Source organism: Antennarius striatus, chromosome 19 (assembly GCF_040054535.1).
Source record: "Antennarius striatus isolate MH-2024 chromosome 19, ASM4005453v1, whole genome shotgun sequence".
Classification (NCBI taxonomy): Eukaryota; Metazoa; Chordata; class Actinopteri; order Lophiiformes; family Antennariidae; genus Antennarius; species Antennarius striatus.
The window spans coordinates 9,895,283-9,918,204 of NC_090794.1; the positions used below are offsets into that span (position 1 = coordinate 9,895,283).

At 39.9% G+C, this 22,922-nt stretch overlaps 2 protein-coding genes across 6 annotated transcripts in view; both read left to right on the forward strand.

Moving 5' to 3' along the window:
* evlb (Enah/Vasp-like b) overlaps positions 1-15,131 on the forward strand; it is a 37,417-nt gene extending 22,286 nt beyond the window's left edge. For 3 of the 4 annotated variants that reach the window (XM_068342611.1, XM_068342609.1, XM_068342612.1), the window contains exons 2-13: positions 2,535-2,703; positions 3,445-3,622; positions 7,541-7,607; positions 10,128-10,198; positions 10,346-10,581; positions 10,699-10,796; positions 10,963-11,002; positions 11,268-11,319; positions 11,834-11,891; positions 11,969-12,029; positions 12,216-12,273; positions 13,000-15,131. In XM_068342611.1, the coding sequence (XP_068198712.1) occupies positions 2,535-2,703; positions 3,445-3,622; positions 7,541-7,607; positions 10,128-10,198; positions 10,346-10,581; positions 10,699-10,796; positions 10,963-11,002; positions 11,268-11,319; positions 11,834-11,891; positions 11,969-12,029; positions 12,216-12,273; positions 13,000-13,037 (1,126 nt within the window). In that variant the 3' untranslated portion in view covers positions 13,038-15,131. The remainder of the gene's footprint in view (positions 1-2,534; positions 2,704-3,444; positions 3,623-7,540; positions 7,608-10,127; positions 10,199-10,345; positions 10,582-10,698; positions 10,797-10,962; positions 11,003-11,267; positions 11,320-11,833; positions 11,892-11,968; positions 12,030-12,215; positions 12,274-12,999) is intronic. The other variant, XM_068342610.1, reaches the window with a different exon arrangement.
* A 94-nt stretch (positions 15,132-15,225) lies between these two features.
* yy1b (YY1 transcription factor b) lies at positions 15,226-21,245 on the forward strand. Of its 2 annotated transcripts, none has more exons than XM_068342606.1 (5): positions 15,226-15,919; positions 17,372-17,534; positions 18,432-18,492; positions 18,954-19,112; positions 20,144-21,245. In XM_068342606.1, the coding sequence occupies exons 1-5, from the start codon at positions 15,382-15,384 to the stop codon at positions 20,324-20,326; spliced, it is 1,104 nt and encodes a 367-aa protein (XP_068198707.1). In that variant the 5' UTR covers positions 15,226-15,381; the 3' UTR covers positions 20,327-21,245. The 2 variants fall into 2 exon arrangements, with proteins under 2 accessions (XP_068198707.1, XP_068198709.1); XM_068342608.1 differs by having other exon boundaries at positions 15,227-15,919; positions 17,384-17,534.
* Positions 21,246-22,922: the final 1,677 nt, after the last annotated feature.

Genomic DNA, 22,922 nt, shown 5'->3' on the forward strand with positions numbered 1-22,922 from the left:
AAATTACTAATGATAACATTATTTCACATTTAAATGGTTTGAGCTACAAATCCGATGTGGGACACTAGTTGAAATGGTTCCAGTGGCTTTGAGGTGTTGTGTGATTGTTCTAGTTTCAGAAAGAAAATATTTATTTCAGCTCAAAGTGAATTGATTTCAATCAGCAGTTGCACATCTAAAAGCTTTCCTGCTCTTGAAATTTGCATTGCATTTAATTTCCTATTGTGTGGGAACCTCTACCTGCTCCCACTCGTATGTTGTTGATGTTTCAAATCAAGGGTTGATATTACAGCTGGATTTAAATGCAACAATTAAAAATATCTTGAATGTCAAAAAAAAACAGGAATCATACGTCATGTAGAATAGCTTTTTCTTTAGTGAGGATAGCGCTGTGATGAGACATTCTCAGTGTATCCTGAGAAGCTCCCTGAGATTTCTCTGTCCCTGTCAGCTTGGATCAGGATGGCAGTCAAAGTATGAGACCGTGTGTGTGTGTCTGCATGAGGCCATGCAGGCAACGTCAATTCACAAGTCCCTGATTTATTCATGTCCTGCAGACGATTGGTTAATTTTTCAACTTGTGTAGTTGGATTTGTATGCATGTGCATGTATGAGTATGTTTGTGTGTGGGTGTGTGTGGGTGTGTGTGGGTGTGTGTGTGTGTGTGTGTGTGTGTGTGTGTGTGTGTGTGTGTGTGTGTGTGTGTGTGTCCGTCCCATAACTGTCAGTCAGAAAAGCATGTTTTCTTGTTACCTCACCAGCTTCCCAGCTCCTCTCACTTTCTTTTTCCTCCACCACTTGATCTCCTTTTCCCTGCCTCCTCCTTTTTTTCCCGCTCGAGTCTCTTTTAGCACAAGAATCTCATTTATTCATGCTTCTGGGCCTTCGATGCCATTTTCAAGCGTGCTGCCAAGAAGTCGTTTTTAAAAATTAACACAGTGGACGAGTTAAAGAATATAAATTAACCACAGTGTTGCCCTGCGAGTGCTCGGGATTACTTCAAGTGTTTGCACAAGAAGACCAGAAGTACAAAATGATGTGTGTGTGTGTGTGTGTGTGTGTGTGTGTGTTTGTGTGTTCGCGTGTGAGTGTGTTTAGAGACCTGGTAAAAAATTATTCCCTTCTATTGATTCATTTTCTTGAAGACGAGACTACTGTAATCGTCTGGTGGTGCGTTATCTGAAGGAAACAGCTACCCACAACAGTAGTGCAATAAAAGTTTCCTCTCTTTTAAACGACATCCAAGTTGTGTTTATCAGTGTTATCATCACAAGACGGCAAACTGTGAAGCCATCCAGGTTCTAATAGCTTTTAAAAGCTGCTCTCTATTCAACAATCCAAGACTTTCCTCACTTCCATTTTTCTCCCCCTTGTCTCTCCAACGCAGCTCTTTCACTCCCCCTCAGGGGCCAATCCACTTATTTTAGTTTGTCAAAGCGGCAGAGACACAGATAGGGCTCTTCTTTCTTCACCTCATTTGCAAGTCATAACCGTCTTTGTTGCTCCTCTGTGTTTTTCCTGCTCACATTATGTCACCTTGATCTGTTCTCCCCTTTTTATTCACTCATAAACAGGCACATGCCTTTTTTTCTCTATTGTTACTTAGTCAGCAGGCTGACGAGTGTGTTCAGACCACTCACACACACACACACCACACACACACACACACACACACACATTGAAGACATCAACAGATGCTGGACATCCGCTTGATTACATTTGGATTAGAGTGTGGTTGTAACGGGATTAGAAGATTGAGTTGTTGCCTTGTTCACTTTAATTATCTCACTTACATCCTTAAAATAACAGCAGTAGTGACATCAGACTTAATTCTACTGTTAAAATTTCTCTCTACAACACGTTCTAACCCCACTGTGAACCAAGCTAGGACAGGAATAAAGAAAAAGGTTCCATCCATCCGTTACCATCAGTTTGTTCAAGTGAAAACTGTTTAATAAAGCAAAACGTAAAGTGAAGAGGTGAAAAGACGCTCATTTGAAGGGTGTTATTTTAGGGTATGACTGTAAAACTGATTAATATTTGATTTGATTTTTTTTATTCAAACCTTTTTTTCAGAATTCGTAGTTAACAATAAGAAATTAACAGGGACCGGTTAAACTGCTTCATAACCGTTAAACCTCTTCATCACCTTCATCAAGTAAGTTAAAGTAAAAACCAAGTATTCATACACTAGATATTAGTGCTCCTAAGCATATTTAGTTAAAATGGTTGATGTTTTGACCCAAATGATGGGCAGTTGTATGTTTTTCATTTTAACCCAAACCTTTCAAATGCATTGAAAATCCCCCCAGAAAAGAAAAACCTCCTTTTCATTGGAATTTTTTTCGTTTTTTTAACCACTTTCTGCTCAGGTATTCCTTTCCTTATCATTTAAACCATCACATTTTTCTTAGGGGAGCCTAACCCTAAATTTAAATGTTTAAATTTGCTGTTTGTGTTTCTCCTGTCCTGAAAACAAACGTCTGTACAATCAATCCTTTGTTATAATCAACTGTCCTCTCTCTTCCTCCCAGCGAGCAGAGCATCTGCCAGGCGAGAGCCTCGGTCATGGTCTACGATGACACCAGTAAGAAATGGGTTCCCATCAAGCCGGGACAGCAGGGATTCAGCCGCATCAACATCTACCACAACACTGCCAACAACACCTTCAGAGTGGTCGGCGTCAAACTGCAGGACCAGCAGGTAACAGACAGACGCTGACGACACGACACTCTGTGGATCAGTCATTTACTCCCTATATGCTGCAGAAGGAGTGAATTTTCAGTGATAGGATGAAAGATTGTGTGATTCTCTGTGTAAGTGAACACCAGTGTTTCTTCAGTGGGCTTTATTTTCACTAATCAGGTAAATAAAATAAAATAAAAAGTTGATCAACCACAAGGTTGCTGCTGTTAAAGTAAATTTCAATGCATTTGTAGATCAGAGAATTTGAGAACATTTGAAGGGATAATGTCAAAAAACAAAAAAGCCAAAGACAGAGTGTAGTTTATCATTTATCATCTTTGACATGTTATTGAGTAGCTGTGATAGAAAATAAAACTATTTTTTCACAACTGCATTTGTGCCAACACTGGGCTCATGAAACAGATGCACAAACTTCAAAATTCACAAGCTCAGCTGCTGAATGCTGACTCTGAGTGTGTTTTTATATTGTGTGTGCCTTTACAGAGATGTAACACAAATCATGATACCCTTTCAAGCCCAGAGGCATCAATTATCTGTCATTTTGTTCTATTATTCTTTCAGTAACACAAGAGAGTTATTAGAAGTTCCATCTTGTTGTATTTATCTCCCAGCCTTCCATCTGTACACGTTTATTATCCTCCAGATTAAGAAGCTGTGCTGCTGTTTCAGATGAACGCTCCATTGGGGAACATTTGGTTTTCTTCATTAAAGTACGGCTTCGTCCCTCCTCTTCCTCAGGTGGTTATTAACTACTCCATAGTGAAGGGTCTCAAATACAACCAGGCCACTCCGACTTTCCACCAGTGGCGGGACGCCAGGCAGGTCTATGGCCTCAACTTCGCCAGCAAGGAGGAGGCCACCACCTTCTCCAACGCCATGCTTTTCGCCCTCAATGTCCTCAGCGCTCAGGATGGAGGTGTGTTACACTGAACAAACACATGACATCAGAATGAGGCTGAATGAAATAAGAAACACTTCATCCTCTTCTTTGAAGGGCCTTGTGCTGTCTTCAAAGTTTATGGACAATTCCATTTGATTTTCTTTTCTTGGAACTTTGAGCGTCTTTGTTAGCTGCTAACTGCAGCTGGCTGCTTTTTTACATCTTTTTACACAATAATGTAGACATTGTCCTCTAAATTTTCCAGATAGAATGGGAATTAACAGCTGCACTAACACAGATGAAGTTAATAAACACATGTGAAATACGAGACTGTATAGCTACAGCTGTTTGAGCTTGTGTTCACTTTTGATTACACATCTGTTCAGGTTAAAGTTGGATGAAACTATGCTGGAATTACATTAAACCACTAATAATGATATTAAATACACAACTGTACCCACCCAATGCAATGCAGATGCAATGCAGGTGAACAGTGTGTCATGGAGACGTTAGTCAACCCCTCAGTGACTTGTCTAATTAGGAAAAATAAGAAATAGTGTGTGTGTGTGTGTGGGGGTGGATCGTTTCAACACAGGGCCATTACATTTTTCTAGTGTGTTTTTGGTTTCAGTCTTTAGCTAATAAGGATGTAAGCGACCATCATGGTGACACTTCATCCCCTCTACAGGCATCTGATCAGATCAGGCCTTTTTGTGTGTGTGCAAAGTGAAATGAAAATGAATCACAATCCACTGCAACCCATCATAGCTAAGAATACCTGCGTATTAAAATCTACTGTAGGACATCAGAAGCTCAGCAGAGGTGAATAAGCACGCTAGAGAGAAATCCTCTTCGACTTGAGGCACGTCACATATAAAGTGAAGAGCGACAGAATGAGACACTAGGAGTATCAGAGCTTGTCAGTCTTTAATCAAGCAGCAGCAGCGTGTGTCGTCCCGCCCCCATCTTCCCCTTAATCCTTGAAATCAGAATGAGTCATTGAGGTAATTACCCCAGGGTCCACGCTTGAGAGTTTTTTTTCTTTTCATCTGACTAATAACACAAGATGAGAACAAAGAGGGTGACGAGACAGCAGCCGAAGACAAGCATGTAAATAAACCAGAGAAAGAGACACCAGATAGACAGATACATAAGCCAAGCCTCAGAGCAGCAGCCGACAACACAGAAGCAACTCCAGCTGCATGATGGGATGCGTTCAGGGACACCGACACTATTGTACTCCTCCAAAAACACACGAGTAGGAGACGGTGTGTTCACATCGAGTTACAGATAAAAACTTTTACACCTGGTGAAGACAAACACGCAGATGAAGTGGATGACGAGGTGTGTCTGCCCCCTCTTGTGGCGAGACAAACAAAACTTGACCTTTTTCCATCAGTGTTGCTTCACATTGTAGCCCCTCAAGGCTGCAACCTGTGGTGGACCATGGGTAATAATCCTGCAACACACTGCCATTTTCACACCTGTTTTTATGCTGTGTCTGTGTACTTTTTTGCAGTACATGCGGAATAATAATAATAATAAAACATGATTTTTGATTCTTAAAGTTACAAATTGAAAGACATGAGTACTGTAGATGTTTGAACATTAGACAAATTAATAAAAAGGTTGATAGAGACTTTTTACCTCATATCAAAAGCATCCATGTGTTAAACCAGCAGTTTGCTGTTACTATGGTGATATTGGTATATTTTTAATACAAACTGAGCAAAGCTCCTAGATCTACACAGCCCTCTGCTGGACTCATCAGTGATCTCACTGGACAGTCTACGTGTACCAGGCTGGATGTGAAGCATCATCTGGCTGTAATATCTGCGTGTGAGAGCGGCGTCAGGCGGCGCCGCCCGCAGACAAACCCGACCTTTTGAAACATTAACCAGAGATGCTCGCCACGCTGCTGTTGCCTGCAGGTGTGAGTTACACGAAGATGACAGGCGATACCGAGGCTGTGTGTGTGTGTGTGTGTGTGGGGAGGGGGGAGAGTCATACAGGTGAGGAGAGAGAGGAATAGAGGGAAGAGATGATGGAGGGGGAGGAAGAGGAGCTGAAGGCCAGAGATGGTCAGCGGGGAGTGGGTCTGTCAGTGCCTCTGCGTCTGCTACAGCCGGTTCCTCTTCTTCAGCATGTCATGTATGTAAAGCTCTGTGTTTCTGTCTGTGTGTCAAACTCTCCGTGACAACAAGTATTATAAGGCTTATGCATTTAAAGGCTGTTCATTCCTTTAAATGTATAACAAAGGGAATAGAAGCCACCTTCCCCCCCCTCTTCCTGACCGGCTACAGTGTTCTGTATGATCACTGTTAGTGTTGAGTTATTCTTTTCAGATAAACGTAAATGTTTAGAATCCAGCAAGAAATGTTGAACTCTTTGACCTTTTAAATATATTTCCTGATTGTCATGGCATTCAAACAAATTGGAGAGTGATATTTAAAGATTATTTAATAAATAAACCATTTAAAATTAGTATTTTATTACTTAAAAAAAGAATATGTCTCTCCTTGGTTGTTGAGTGTCTGGTTGTGAGGGACAGCTTCATTCACCCTCTGTGATAACTATGGGCTAAATGTCACTAATGGAGTAAAAGTGTAAATAGATGTGAAGTTACTGACTGAAGGGGAATAGATGCAAAAGACCTCTGTGTTAGAGAAATAGTCAAATCCAGTAATTTGTGTTGTCTAAAAATGACTACAGTTAGGAGGTATTCATTTAAGCTTGGCTGAGCACAAATAATAGAAGCAGGGGAATAAGATTGTCTGTCACAGGTTAAAAAAAATTATTCCTCCCTCCAGCACAAAGTATAAAAATGGAGTTAAGGGTCCTCGAAGTGAAGCTACCACTGGAGGCAGACACATACAACACGTGGTCGGCTCGCCTATAATATTGTATTGACAAACAGAACAAGCTGTAATAGGATTTTTTTCTGCTTCAGGCTAAATCTTTACAACTAAGAGAAGACATGAATTGACATTAAAAAAAAAAAAAAAGTGTGTAGCCTCATTGTGTGTGTGTAAGGGATTATGTGTCTGACGGTCGGGGCGAGTCAGGGCTTCTGTTGCCCCGTGTTATTTTTGGGTTATTGTCACCTGATCGATGGTAGCCATTACCGCTGTCGGCTGGCCAGAGAGGAGACGTGAGCAGTGAGGAGTGTGGTCAGTGAGTGTTAGCCCTTAAAGTGTCCTGTCTTCAGTGTTGAGAAAAGTTTTATTGTAATCCCTGAGTTTCCGATCGCTTGTCCTCATTATACATCCCTCATTGTGTTAAAGGCATTACCTAACAAACACCTTCAAGCTCAAATCACATCATATGTCCAAGATCCTCCTTTCTTATCATTTCTTTTTTTTTTTATACCTCTGTTTGATGAAACATGATTGAATCTATATGCCATATTTAAAAGTCTTTCAATTTTTTATTTAGAGTATGTCTCTGTCATCTGTGAGCTTTGACCCCAAAAGAACCTTTTCTTTTCAATGAGCTGAAAGACAGCAGATGATAAAATTGAAAGACTCCAGGACTCGTCTCTGCTCTATTTTTAAGCTGCATCCATCACACAGTAACACCGCGTCTTTATTAATCTAAAGAGAAGTCCGCCTAAAAGTCTGTGTTTGTGCGTGTCTCTATGAAGTTTACGTTCACAGACGGTGAAATGGTATGTGTCCTTATTAGAGCACTGAGCCCACAGCCTTTGTTTAACGTTCTGCCTCAACTTGACACATAGATATATCAATTTATGCTCCTCTATTTAAGGACAGATTTATATGCCTGTCGTTACACGTTACTTATTAGAGGAGCATTAGGGCTTGATTCTCTGCTCCTTAAAATCAGTCTGAAGTTAATTTTCTTGACTGGGACTAATTTTAATTAACATTATGCTGCTTGTAAGGGATTATTAAGGTCCGTTTCTGTCTCTCTCCCTCCTTTCCTTCTCCTCTGCAGGTCCAGCAGTCCAGCGGCAAGTCCAGAATGGACCGACTTCAGATGAGATTGAAGCTCAGAGAGCAAGGTAAAGTGTGACAATAATAGGTCTGAAGAAACGGAAGGTGTTTAAGTTCTTCTCTGTAGCAGTGGAGCGTTTGAGTGTTTATTTAGTCTTAACCAAAGGAGTTTATTCTTAAACAAGCCAGTAGAGGACTCTATTGAGGACACACGGCACACATTGTAGGAAGCAGTATTTAAGACCAAGAACGCTGGAGGTTGGAGAAAGGAAACATGGTGGTGGGATGAGACCATGAGTTCTGCAGCGGAAGAAAAAAGATGAAACAAAATGGTGTAAGGAGTAAGGCCGTCAAGAAGAATATCTAACAGCTGAGCGTAATGCAAAGTCGTGTTATCTTTACTGCTAAGAAACATGAAGACAAAAAGTTTCATATTGATGTGGAAGGCGAGACAGAAAACTTTCCCATGGCCAAACAGATGAGGAAAGAAAATCAGGACATTGTTGGTGAAAAGTGTTGCAGGAAGTGACCTTTTGTTATCTTGTTGTAAATGATTAGAGAATATGAATTCTAGAATCCAAAAAGCTGCCGTTAGTGACTTTATTCCCATTCTCATTTATCTCCTATAGGTGCCTCCTGCCCCCCCCTCCCCCCCACAGGACAAACCCTTCTGGTTAACAGTCAGATAAACATAGTGAAGTTTAGAAAAGTAAAAACACAAAGATGTTCTGTGTCTGAGTTCCAGAAACATTTGAAAGTTTCCATTGCTCACTAAACGCTCTGCATTTCTTAAACTGTGGCTGTCATTGTTCCTGCCTCAGAGACAGACTCAAGCACAACCAGGTCTTTGTTGTTTGTCTTTAAAAAACAGTTTCCTCTCCTTATGTTGGTTCATCCAAATGTCGTGGCTTAAAAAAACAGCTATGATGGGAGTTACAGCTCCCTCTGATCCCACGTCTGCTAAAGCGGACCTCTGGCCCAAAGGATTACAGCTGTGATTGTGCGGAGAGAGATTGTGCGTTCACTAGTGCGGATTTTGGGTTTATGTGCACACGTATTTGTGTCAGTGGACACAAATTAATTTGACCCAGCTCTATCCAGCAGCAGCAGCAGAGAACCATCACAAGACTCCCAACAAGGGACGGACGGAGAAGATCTCTGATAGATCAAAACATGTATTGATTGAACGTGCATGGAGTTAGTAGGATCCAAGCTGTAAAGATTTTTTTGGATTTGCGTACACGACACCCCATCTGTACTGTATTCCTCTACACCTCGCTTCTGCCATGCCTCGTGTTGCCGCACCGGTGGAGTTGCTGACTCAGAATCTCTGCTCTCCAACGTACAGCTGGAAATTTCCACTTCCTCTCGATGAGCTCTCTCTCTCTTCCTCCCTCCCTCCTTCTCCTGATTCGTGACATACATATGTTCATCGCATTAAAGACAAAGATGTGAGAGAAGATGATGATGATGATAATGATGATGTGGTGAAAGGTGGACTTGGCCAGAGGTGAAGCACCGCTATGAGTTTAAGGTTAAAGATGTTTACTTCATGTTTTCATGACAATATATTTCTAAGAAAAAAGGAACAAATGTAACATGCAGCGTGAAACATTTTGCAAATAATAACACATTATTATAGTGAAATATTTTAGCATCTTGTTTTACAGCCTACAACTTTTCTCTGTGGGTTGTCTCCAAAAGGCAGATGTTTTTAGCTAAATGGGTTAAAAGGAAGTGACCTTTTTGTGTGTGTGTTTGTGTGTGTGTGTGTATGTGTGTGTAGTTTCACCACCACAGAGGATCATCATTCCAACAGGAGGTTCCTTTCATTACTTTTTAGCAGCTGTTATTGTTCCAGTTTTTCAAACAGCATTCTAAATGTTTTTGTTTCTTGTTTTGTCAAGGAATAAATATCTGATAAGCTTCTCACTACCTGTACAGCACCAAAAAAACAAACAAATGAGCAGGTAGACGTAGTGTCAGAACTGGTCAAACCTGAGCTGAAGGAATCTTTCCTTTCCCAGGGTCATTCATGCAAACATACAAAATTAAAACACACTTATCTCACCTTAATCGTTCACAATGTCATTACTACGTGTGAATTTGCAATTTGCACATAATTAGCTTTCTGTTTAACAAACTAGTGGCCAAATGTGTGTTAATATATTGTGTAAGTGTGTGATTAATTGTATTGTTTACATTTTATCTTATGAACCATCAGAAGTTTCATTTACATCTACAGAGGAAATAAATACTCTACATTCTCTTCATTGCAGTAACTGTTGCATGCGATGAAAAACTGTTTGCTCCCATGTTATCCGCATCGACTTTGAACTTGTGATGTTCATCTCATTATTCTGCTACGACAGAGGTTTGGGTGACATCAGGGCAAATGAAGTTTGTCCAGCAGCCTCAGCATCAGACTTTGTAATATAGATTGTTTGTCGCCTTTCCTACTGCAGGTCTCTGGCATGAAGCGGTAGACCTTTTTTTTTTTTTTGTAGGATGGCAAAGTGTTTCACCGATGAGGCAGGACATTTCAGATCACAAGTGACCAGAGGTGTTTCCTTCTTGTCTCTTTCCAGGCAGATGATGGAGCAGCAGCAGCAGCAGATGCAGGCACACATGGAGCGGGAGCGAAGGTCGTCCAACTCAGGTATAACTGTAACTTATGGAGCAAAGCATGTCATATTATTCACAGTAAAACACACTTTCATCAACTTTTAAAATCTCAGACAGTTATAAGTGCATTTAAATACGCACAGACACAAATCTGTCTTCACATGTCACACTTCCCTTCCAGGTTCTCCTTTCCAAGGCCACCCTGCTGTTCTCTCAGTGGCTCCTCCAGTCATACCTCCCCCAATGAATATGGGTGGTCCACCTCCCCCTCCTCCGCCGCCAGGACCTCCACCAGTGGCACTCCATCCTCTCCCACCTCCACTTCCCCTGGGAGGAGGTATCCATGGCGATGAGTCCCCCGCCCAGACGGGTCTGGCCGCAATGATCGCTGGAGCCAAACTGCGCCGAGTTCAAAGAGTGAGTCAGTTTGGAAGTTATCACGGCCTCTACGCTTGACTGACATATTTGAGATGTTAAATTATTTGTACATATCAGAGACTAACTAATCTCCCTCGACTTGGCCCCTCTCCTCAGCCTGAGGACAACTCTTCAGGTGCAAAAAACGATGCCAACAGAACAAGTGGAGGCAGCGGAGGGCTGATGGAGGAGATGAACGCTCTGCTGGCGAGAAGGTCTGAGCTCTGAGCTGAGAAAAACCACAAGCCACAATCAATGTTCTGCCCCCACAAATAGATTATTTTATTAGGCATGAAAGTCTTTAATCAATGTGTGGCTCAGCATGTATTAATGGTGGATGCGAGTGAAATGTTCTTACTTGAGGCTTCATCTTTTCCCCAGAAGGAAAGCAGCTTCAGAGAAACCCGAGGACAGCCAAAATGTGAGAGAATGAACAAAGTGATCAATATCTATGATTTATAATTACGATTAGGATGATGATTGAGGGAACGATAAAGATAATACTGATGATAATTACACTTAATGATCTTCTAGCTAATTATTTTCATAGTGATGACTGCAGAGAAAATGATAAAACTGTATAAATTTATTACAGCAATAACAATTTTTTTTTCAAAAGGGTTTTATGGAAGCATGAAGAAATGTTCACCATGTTGTTGATTGTTAATACATTCACTATCGTTTAGGATGATCCAAATTCCCCGTCACCCGGCAACCGGAGTGGACAGAATGCCACAGGTGGGTTAAACGGACCCTAACCCTAACATTAACATCACACCTAATGTGTTCTGCATGTTTGTGTATCTTCTATTATACATAGATAACAGAAGCACAATCCCACTTTGGGGAGAGATGTTAGAGCATCAAATAATTACTTTTCCCTTCAGAGTATTTCCAATAAAAGCCTGACTGAGTCATTAAAACATACAGAGTAAAGCATCAGAGTGTAAAGCTTACCAAACTGTGAGTGGAACAGGGATGGATTTTGAATTGAGGGCTTGTACTTGTTCAGGATGAAGTGGAGCTGCTTTGGGAATTTGGCTTCCTTTTCCACCACTACACAGGTTAACGTAGATGTGAGACAAAACTAAGGGGAGAAAACGCTAAAGTGACTACTGATGAAGCATGATGAAAATGGTGCTAGTTGTAATGGTGTGGAATTTGACGATTGAATCTGTCGATGTTCTCTTCTGTCTATATATCAGGATAGACCTGCTGATTATTCTGTCTAATACTTGTTCCTGTCATGCAGATGGTGCAAAGAAGCCGTGGGACCGAGCTAACTCTGCAGACAGGTCAATGGTTTCGAGGTGAGAGCATGAAGCAGTACTGCTAGATTTTTATCAATGAAACATAACTAACATAGACTGATCTTTTCACTGTTCAGGGCACGACCTGGTGGGGGTGGTGTTGATGCAGACGCGTTAGACCTTGATAGAATGAAACAGGTAAATGAAACCAGACTTAAAACTAACCACCTTTCAACAATTGGATGAGATTTTTATGAGACATGTGAGAGTCATTTGATGGGAGAGTTCAAAATGCTTCATGTGCAGCAGGATTTTTCTGGTTACAAAGGGAATTAGCAATGTAACATGAGCACTGTTGTTTTTTATTTGTCTGTGCATCATTAGGAAATCTTAGAAGAGGTGTTTCGTGAATTGCACAAAGTGAAGGATGAAATCATCGATGGTATGTTTGATTTGCTTTCAAAGACTAAACAGAGCTAATGAATATTTGACAGATTTGACCAGATGGATGATGGGAGTGAGGTTATGTACGAGCTATGACCTCTAGGGGGCACTCTAGTCCTACAAATATGAAATTAATAAATACATTAATAAATAATGAATTAAATTAATAAATTAATGTCAGCACACAAAGACTGCTTCTAAAAAAATAGATTTTATGTGAATTTTCTAATTATTTAAAAAAAAATTGATTAAGAAACTATAATACTGTACAAATTGCAATACGTTTGTATTATGTATATGTATAATACAAACTATTATATTACAGAATAAGTGAAATGATAAGTAATCAAATATGTTTAATGTTTATAATATTTTAAAATATATTTATTATAACTGACACAAATACATTTTATTATAATAAAAATAAATATATTATATTATGTTGTGCTTTAATAAAATTACTTTACACTGTAGTTTCTGTCACACACATTTTATTGAGTGATTTAACCTGCAGAGGCCATGATACATCCTGACTTTTCCTCAGCATTTCTTTTCTGGATGAAATTTCAAAAAGTGCATGATCTTAATCTTTCCACTTCTGGCTTTCAGTAAGAGCAATAGAGCAATGGTGCTTTTTTATGGGTATAAATGTTAATGCTACACACCTTCCCTATGTCCAGAACAGTCTAACTTTGTTCCTATGTTCTCTCCCCTCTACCTGCAGCCATTAGACATGAACTCAGTCGAATTAGCACGACATAATCTTTCAGAGCCACTTCCCACCATAACCCACCTGTTCAGAACATTGCCCGTACAGCTGCTGTGGCCCTGAGGAGAAGGAGGAGCAGGAGGAGGAGAGGAGGAGGTGGAAGAGGAGTCAGGGCCAGAGGCCTAAACTGTGATATCTACTCGTCCCATTCAGCTGTGGTGTTGAAGCAACACAGAAACGTTACTGGAACTCCTAAGACAAGTCAGTCTAACATTTGGTTTGTTTGGGGGGCGCCCACCCACTGATTACTCTGATTTCTTACTGTCTGTTTGTCTGTTAGCCTAGTTCACCCCACTGTTCTCCACCTGAAGGAAGACATTGAATTCTTCTCTTTTTCTTTCATTTTTTTTAAAACATTTTTTTCATTGCTCATTTTCCTTATTATTGCCATCATTTTTATGATTCTAAATGTAATGTTTATATAAGTAGTAATTGTGTAGTGTGTGCAATGGTAATAATGAGGAAATGATAATGAGAATATGGTAGCAATGATCATGTTGTTATTGCACATCATTTTACGTACGTAAGCCTTTTATATTTTGTATTGGTTGTTTTCAATTGTTTTTGTTTCACAGTTACCAACACAGAAAAAACGGTTTTCTCTCACCTAATGTAGAACATTTTTAAAATGTTTTTTATCCTTTTCACCAACACAGTTATGTGTGGAACCGTGGCGGGAAAAAACAGGATGTGACCTGAAACTGAGGGTAGAATAAATTTCTTTGGATATTGCAATCCTATGAACAAAAAATAAATAAAAATAAAAAATACACCAGAGTATTTGTGAACATGTTGTTAATAAAATGTTTATTGGCCGCAAGGATATGGTGAAGTATTGCTCATTTTACTCTCTCCTTTTATGACAAAGTGCTTCCTGGTTTGACAACATAAAAAAAACATTAAATTCAAAACAAATTCAAATAAAACTGTGAACAATGTCTTGGATAATTAAGCCGTCTCTTTCCTGTGCATTTATTTGGGTATATTTTTGATGCCTGTGTCATATTTCTCTCAGACTCTATTTTTCTTTTTAAACATATTAAATTGCATGTTGAATAGATGCCAAAAAATATCAGTTGTGCAGAACAGAGAAATGCTAGACATTCCAGCAGCTTCTGCACAACCACATTGTCTTAATTCAGGTGTGGCAAACAATGTCGATTACTAACTGCAAATATTAGATTCAAATTTTAATGATTTGTTAATATAGTAGTCTACCTCATGGCACTGTATATAGATTCATTTCATTCAATACATTTTCAGCTCTAACACACAAAACACTTTAACTACCTTAGAACTGGATATAATTGGCTAACCCACAAAGATTGGAAGATTCAAATATTTTCTTTAGGAAAGTGGATTCTTAAAAAAATCTCTACCTTGGTCATAATATCAACTGTATTCCCTTTTACATACACTATATGGCAGGTGGAATAAGTCACATCTGACAGAAGCTGTCTGCAAACAAAAACCCATGAGAAAATTCATTGAATCATATTAAACCCTCACATTAATATGATTTGGGGAAAAATTATGTGATTAATTTACAGGAATGTTTGTCAAATATTTATGGGGATGGCATAAAATTAAAAACAAAAACTGTCCAGACCTTATATCTGGATGGCGTGTGGCCACAGATGCAACATTAGCTGTTTCAATGCAATGTGAATGCAATGCAGTCGCAGCAGTTTTTCTTTTTTCCTGCTATTTTTTTTCTTTTCTTTTGATTGTCCAAGTATCCTTATCTACACTCAGTGCAGTTATATCCACACCGGTCATTAAGATGGTCATTCTGTCATTCCTTGGCTTTATAAGCATTTAGGTCACAGGAGAGACTTACTTCAATTTAAATAAAAAGTACAAGACTCCAGTTGTGCTGAATTACTGGTAAGAATGTTAAAACGAAAACCAGTTAAAAACCAGTAAAGACATACTGCAATTCCAAAAAAAAAAAAAAAAAAAAGCTCTTGGCTGAAATGTTGGCATCATTAATGTTATAATTTAAATCATCTTTTGGAAAAAATAGTTAAATCATCTCAATGTAGTTCTATAATATTTTCACATTAGTGACACTTTAGACAAGCATGGATAAACATGTCAGACTTGGGGGAACTCCCTGCCTGGTATCGTCTCGGTCATCAAAGCCGAAGTCTCGCGATATTTCGATGCTACAGAGCCCAGGCAACGAGACTTGGCGTGGGCCGGAGTGAAGCGAGCTGTTATCGAGCAGAGGGAGAGCAGAGGCAGGAGCAGCGCAGGGGGTGTGTGAGTGTGTTTGAGGTCCCAAAAGTAGCACAACACGGCGTGAATGAGACAGGCAAGCTGGCGGAATTCAACATGGCATCAGGGGACACGCTGTACATCGAGACGGACGGCTCGGAGATGCCGGCCGAAATCGTGGAGCTGCATGAAATAGAGGTGGAAACGATACCCGTGGAGACGATCGAGACCACGGTGGTCGGTGGAGATGACGACGACGACGGGCAGCCCATGATCGCGCTCCAGCCGCTAGTTACAGACGACCCCAGCTCGATCCACCACCATCAGGAGGTGATCCTGGTCCAGACCCGGGAGGAGGTGGTCGGCGAGGATGACTCGGACCTGCACACGGATGGTGGCAGCGGGTTCGAGGACCAAATCCTCATCCCGGTACCGGCTCCCGGGGTGGAGGACGAGTACATAGAACAGACTTTGGTGACTGTGGCTGGGAAGAGCTCAGTGGGTCGAGTAAAACGGGGAGGCGGAACAGGTGGAAAGAAATCGGGCAAAAAGAGCTATTTAAGCGGCGCGGAGGCCGGTGGAAGGAAATGGGAACAGAAGCAGGTGCAAATAAAGACACTGGAGGGGGAATTCTCTGTTACTATGTGGGCATCGGGTAAGTAATGCTAGCTGACCATTAGATCCGTTGTTAGCTTTTGCATGAGGCCTCATTGCCAGGGCGTTGTCCTGCTGCACCAGACTAGTTCCTGGAGTAGTCCGTTGCACTGTTGTGAAAAGCGACAAATAATGCAGGTTTTCGATATAACACACCATTATACGAAAGTGAAATGTTTATGTTTTGAAGGGAAGCCATGTTTTTAGGTCTTGATGGGCGCCGCCATATTCCCCGAGACTAGTAAGTATGGCGGCGGCCCCGAAAAAATGGCGATAGTCGCGGTTAGGCAGAGATGGCGGCGGTGCATGGGAGACTGTTAGCTACCAGACGTATCCAGGCCGGAAAACTGTGGCTAATATGGGTCTCAGCTGCTTGTATTTAACCCTGGACGTCAGGTAACGCACGTTAAAGTTAAATAAGCTTTAAAATGGTTGCTTTGATGTTGTTTAACTAACAACTTGATTAGCAGTTAGCTCGTGGTGGGAGGACTCCTCCACACTGATGGGCTCTGCGTCAGGCTAGCTAGCAGCTAGAATAGTCGTCTGGCTGCGCGGGGGCTGAGCAGGGCGATATCGATACGATTCATAATCGATATGAATTAATATAGTGTAGTAAGACAAACACAAGTTGATATTTCTTTGATGTGTGTGTTGTACCGCAGCCAGATAACTGATCGTATTTATACGGAACTAGTTTTTATGTTTTACACAGACGCGTTAGCTCACTCTCCACCGAGGTGTGCTCTGCCGGATGTGTGTGCTTTGACAGCTTTTCTGACAGGAGCGTGTTTTATTTTATTCTGACATATATTGCTTTACAGATTCAATTGTTAGAAAATAAGAATAAACCAGGATTAATACTGTTATTTTTATTATATAAAATATATTTTGTGAAAATATTTTTTCTTAATTAACAAAGCCAAAAAGTCTCCAATTTGGTAAATTACATCCCTCTTCAAAGCGGTGATGTATTGTAATTGTCAGTGCTCGTCCGTCCGTTCGTATGTCCACCATACGGACGGACGGACCATAGATCAAAGCTATCTTTGATCTATGGTCTTACACTGGCCTTCTCCATATGTACTCTTCAGGTACCACATTCAGGGTACCCTGACTTACTAAGTCGCAGGATGTTGCAGTGTCTGACTGTTTTGGTTTTTAGTTATTTGATTGTATGAGTGGCTTTAATTTTATTCTCTTTTTTTTGCGTAATTTTAGTTAGGTTGTTATTATGATTTATTCTTATAAAAACCTGCAAAAATAATCAGCAAAAAGGGAATAGTGTGCTGTAATTGGTCGTTATATTACAAGGTAATTAAATTTTCAACAGAGCTGTGGCTACTGGTGAAACCTTGTGGCTCAAAGCAGCTGGATGAGGTTAACATTCCCCTCAGAGTTGTGGTTCAGGACACATCATTATGTTATCGGTTCAGTCTCTGTAATGTGTTTCTAGATGACAATAAAGACATTGACCATGAGTCGGTGGTGGAGGAGCAGATCGTTGGGGAGAACTCTCCTCCGGATTACTCCGAGTACATGACGGGGAAGAAGCTGCCCCCTGGCGGCATTCCTGGGATCGACTTGTCGGACCCCAAACAGCTGGCAGAGTTCGCCAGGTAAGTGTCAGGACTGGCCATCCCGTGTTATACCCCCTGGAGACGAACTCCTGGACATCTTTGGATAATATATCTTTATTAGATAATAAAAGGCAACAGTTTTCAGCTGTTAAACGAAGAGAAGAATGTTCATAGGGCTGTACAAAAAGCTTAATGTGACAAAAATTACAGGAAAAAAATCCAAAGATCTTGAAAATTAAAGCTCAGAAAATTCATAAAACATAGAACATTAATTATTTTACAGTTGGTGTGAAGGTTCAGTGTCAGTCAAAGGATTTCTTATTGGAGTGAAGATGAAAGTGTTTTCATATTTTTGACTGGTAGCGTTCACCATAGTTTGTTAAGGTGTTGGATAATTAACATGTGACATCTGAAGAAACTAAAAGTTTTCAACAGTTAATTATGTTTCTGGTTGTTCTCCCAGTCATTCATCAGAATCCAAACATAGGGATGATGTGTAATAACAATGTTTACGCCTCAGTAAATGGTAACAACTGACAATTTGAATCCTTTAAAAAAGCAAAACGCTTAAGTGGTTATTAAATTTTTGGACCTCAATCGACCAACTCTTTCAGCTCTAACAGCTTTGTGACTGCAGGTCATCTAAATGTTAGGAAGAAAGAAAAGTGATTGTTCACAGAGAGCGGCGACATATAATTATTTACAGTAATAACTTCATGTAATCTTTTCACTTCCCCGTTAATGTGTTCAATCTGAGATGGAAATGTCAGCTGCAGGAGACTTCCTCTGGCATGCACTGCTTATTAAAAAACTGGCAAAAAAAACCAAAACAATAAAATTTAATTTGACTTGTTTGAGACGATGGTTACTTGTTTAAATGGATCCCCATTTTTTTTCTAGAAGCTCCAATAATGTCTTCTTTTTTTTTCTGAACAGGATGAAACCCAGGAAAGTCAAAGAGGATGATGCCCCGAGGACGATAGCTTGCCCTCATAAAGTGAGTTCAACGACTTCCTCAGTGGAATTTTGCCACCATTTAGCTAAAACGAGTGTTTGATGGTCTTACACTGCTGCCTCCTGTGTAATTGAACATTTCTGTAAAGGTTATTTAGAAGTGAAGAAAGCACTAGAGTATATTGATTTCCATGTACTTACAAGAGCAATCAAACCTTATCTGGACACTGCATGTTTAGCTAATGCGAAGGCTTTTATTTGGTCAATGAGCAGCGTGTCATCGGAGCGCAAAGCTGTTAACAGACCATTACCTAATCATGAAGCAACAAAGGATTTAAACCTGTCTGAAGGAAACAGTATGTGACAATTGACATTTTATTTGCGTGCGTGGACACATAACCCCGACGTCCTTTTGACTTCACAAGCCTGTTGAAAATAACCTTTCATTTTTTTGCCTGTCTGCGTCGTTTGTCAGCTCTTTAATGCATTTTCTCTGGTCCCCAGGGCTGTACAAAGATGTTCAGGGATAACTCAGCCATGAGGAAGCATCTGCACACCCACGGCCCGCGCGTGCACGTCTGTGCAGAGTGCGGGAAGGCGTTTGTGGAGAGCTCTAAACTCAAACGTCACCAACTTGTTCACACAGGAGAGAAACCTTTCCAGGTTGGCGTCTCGACGAACTTTACACTCATCCTCATCCTGAAACACTAAATTTACATTCCTTTAATTACCGCTATATATCATAAATAATACAACACATCAACCGAATTTGTTTCTTTTCTTATTTTTTGTTATAAATCACTTCAAGCCCTGCCACGGTAATAACAACTGATGTGTCTGTCAAGCTGTCTGCTTTGCCCATATGTAGTTAACAATGGCAGTAACAGAAGATTCTTTGATTTTGTGGAGATGCAGACAAAACAGGCTCCTCACTGTTGGCCCACAGCTGTTGATTTTAACCAGCTGAAATGACAGCTGTTGTGAGCAGACTATACACTGCGCCCAACAGCTGTAGTTATCTAATTAAGCCGGTGGTGGCTACATAGGTTGTTTGAAATAAATTTTTTATTTTCTTTTGCTCCTTGAAACTGGAGGCAATTTTAATGTATTACAGGATTCGGTTTGTGGTTTGTATTCGATGGTTACAGACTTGATATCATCCAGAAGGACTGAGACCAAAGCTGCGCTTCACGTGTAAAATGTTACTGACCGCAATGCAGGATTGAACAAGAGAATTTTGTTTTCGTAAATGACAATTTAGCAAGTTAATAGTGGTTGTAGTGGTTTGATAACAGAAATGTGAGTCTAGTGTGTTTTTATTTGAACATTACAAGACAAAGAGCTTGCAGGATGATCATTATCCAGTGTGTTGGGTACATAAAACATTATTATGGGTTGTGTTGGCTTAGGCTGTTTAAGACTAAACTTTGTCTAATCCGATAAAGATCATAACAGATCCATAGTGATGATTTAAGTTTTTATTATAAACATAGGCAGCATAGTAACAACTCTGTTGGTTTGATTTCTAAAAGAGGTTTCAAATGCTGCCAGCTCTTTTTAAAAACGTGTTTAGCTCTTACTCCAGCCTTATAGTAAAGCTGTGGGGCCAATTTCTGTGAGATGTTTCATGTTACTCACAGGAGACATCCTGTATGATCAGTGTGAAGACTGACAGCTCTTCTCCTGTGTTTTAGTGTACCTTCGAAGGCTGTGGGAAAAGGTTTTCTCTGGACTTCAATCTGCGCACACACGTGCGGATCCACACTGGAGACCGCCCCTACGTCTGCCCCTTTGACGGCTGCAATAAGAAGTTTGCGCAGTCGACCAATCTAAAGTCTCACATTCTCACACACGCCAAAGCCAAAAACAACCAATGAGAGACCATCCGCCGGCTTCATGCCACACCATTGGAGAGAGGGAGAAAAAGAACATCCCAACGGCAAAAATGAAACCTCTTGAAAAGATGGAATGAAAAGCTTGAGACATTGATTTATATATAAAAAAAATAAATCTGACAGATTAAAAGACTTAAAAACACTGAAATTCAGCTAGTTTTCCTGCGTCCCCTTTTTTCTGCTGTCACATTGGATGAGGAACACAGTGACTGTTCCCCAAAGCCCCGGCCAAATCAGTCCCTCTTGTTTCTCCAGTGGCAGCCAGCTGCCAGAAGATGGAACTCATGGACTAACAGACTTCTTTTTACCAGAGTGAGAGAAGCAGCGATCTATTCGTATTTTTATTTACTCACATAGCTTTTAATTTCCACAAGTGTGCATATTGTACACTTGTCTCAGGCTATGTTCTGTTAAATTGTGATTTATATATATTTTTTTTCTTCCTGCATTTTGACCTTAAAAGGCCCCGGTCTCGAATGACCCATTTCACAAGTTTAAAAACAGCTGTATGTTTGCATTTCCATACTTTTTTGGTTGTATTTTTCTCTAACCACAAAATAACCTTGTACACTTGTATTGTATGGCTGTATTGAAATTATGTAGACATAGATAGAGGTGTGATTTAAAGTGTTAACCAATTAAGCTTTTAGTCATGAGTTACTTTATATTTTCTATGAACTGTCTTTACACACATAAATGAGTAAATCAGAATTACTCGCGCCGTGTCTCAGTTAAAAAAACAACAACCCTGAAGCGTACGTTGAATTGACTGCAAGATCATCACTTTCTTTGTTAGAATGTAATGTACAGATGTGAACCATTAACCTCCTTTGTTGATAGTTACACCCATGTATCTCAACAGCCCACAATAAATGGGTCATTCCAATCATGTTGAAATATACGTGATGTTTTATGTGTATGTTTCTGATTGAGTAGATATTCTTGAACCTGTTCAATAATCTGTCACAACTAAAATCATGTGTTTTGCCCATTAATAGATATCTAATATAGGTATTTTTTAAATTTAACAATTTAAATTGGGAATGTCAAGCACATTTATCAAGTATTTTTGAAAAGTTACTGTTTTATCTGAAATTTTGGTGTTTTTTCTCATTGAATAACTATAAGATTTGAGTCGATGGTGATGTAAATTAAGATCCCACTGAGAAATCACAACATCAGTTTTACACTGTGTTGGGATGTTTTCTAACAATACAGTCATTTCCTTAACATACAAAATAACCGTCTGATGAATCAGTAATTGAAATAATCATTTGCTGTAGCCTTAAATGGCTGACACTCAGTAAGCCTATGATAATATTTAATACTATTCATTTCTGATTATTCATTTTTACACTTTCGGGTTCAGCTCAGAAAAGTAAAGCATTCTGTAATCTGTTAATGTTTTAGCGCAAAATGCCATGAGATCCCTCTCACGCTTTGTCACTGATTCTTTAATAACCTGCATGGCAATGAAAAATAAGTACATGTACCCAAGACCTTCTGTAATGTTTTATTCTCCTGGAAAAAACATTTAATGGGGAGCATCTTTGTTTTACATGAAACAAGACTTGGAATGGGAAGATGAAAACCAGAAGGACACTCAGTTTATACATTTGTGAGCTCAAATGTTATTAAGCGAACACATTTTGAAAATCCATCGAGTCGATCATGCATAATTGGAAGTGGAAGTAAATTTCTGCATAATGATCGTTAATATTTTTGATGATTTCTATCTTAAACACGGTTTCTGATCATTTCTGATCACTTGATTTGGATCTAGGCTCATTTTTGCTTCTTAACTGGCTGGTGTGGTCTGTCTTTTTTCTTCATTCATCTTGGACTCACCCAGCAGAGATATTAATAGTCTTATCATATCAGAGGCTTTGGCCCCCTCAGCTCTGCCAATAGCAATCCATCAAATGACAATATGAAGTATGTTGAAAATATAAGAAGGGAGTGGAAAATTTTCAGCAGCGCTGAACTAAATGTGCAAAAAGATGCAATGTCGCAAGATTATAGGGGTAAAAAAGAACATTTATTATTTTCACTTACCAGTAATCATTTAATAATCATTGAATAAATCAATTGACCAGTTACAGGTTATAGGTATAGATAAAATGACAGCTGCAGTTGTTTGGTGTTTGATCTTACTTTTATTGAGGAGACAATAAAATGTTTCGAAGCTGTCAAAACATTTTTGCTTCAAAGTGACTACCTCATCCCTGGGATGGTGGGGGTTTGTAAACCCGTCCCTTACTTGACAAATTCCCACTTTTTTTTTTTTTTTTTTAACAGATGTGAGTAATAAAAATGTGATTGACTGTCAGTCTTCATCCATGTTTCACTCAGGATAAAACACTTTTCTGAGCCGCGTCGGCTCAGAGGAATTTCCCTCCTCTCAGGTCTCCTCTTACAAATTTTGAGTTCAGACATAAAGTCCTTTCCTTTTTTCTGCCCCAGCAGCCGGATTAGAACAACTGTCCACCTCAGCATCCTGCTAAGACCCTTCCCTTTGGGCTGATCCTGGTCCCCCCTCAACGCACCATCTCTTTATTACTGCCCCCCTCTGGTGCTA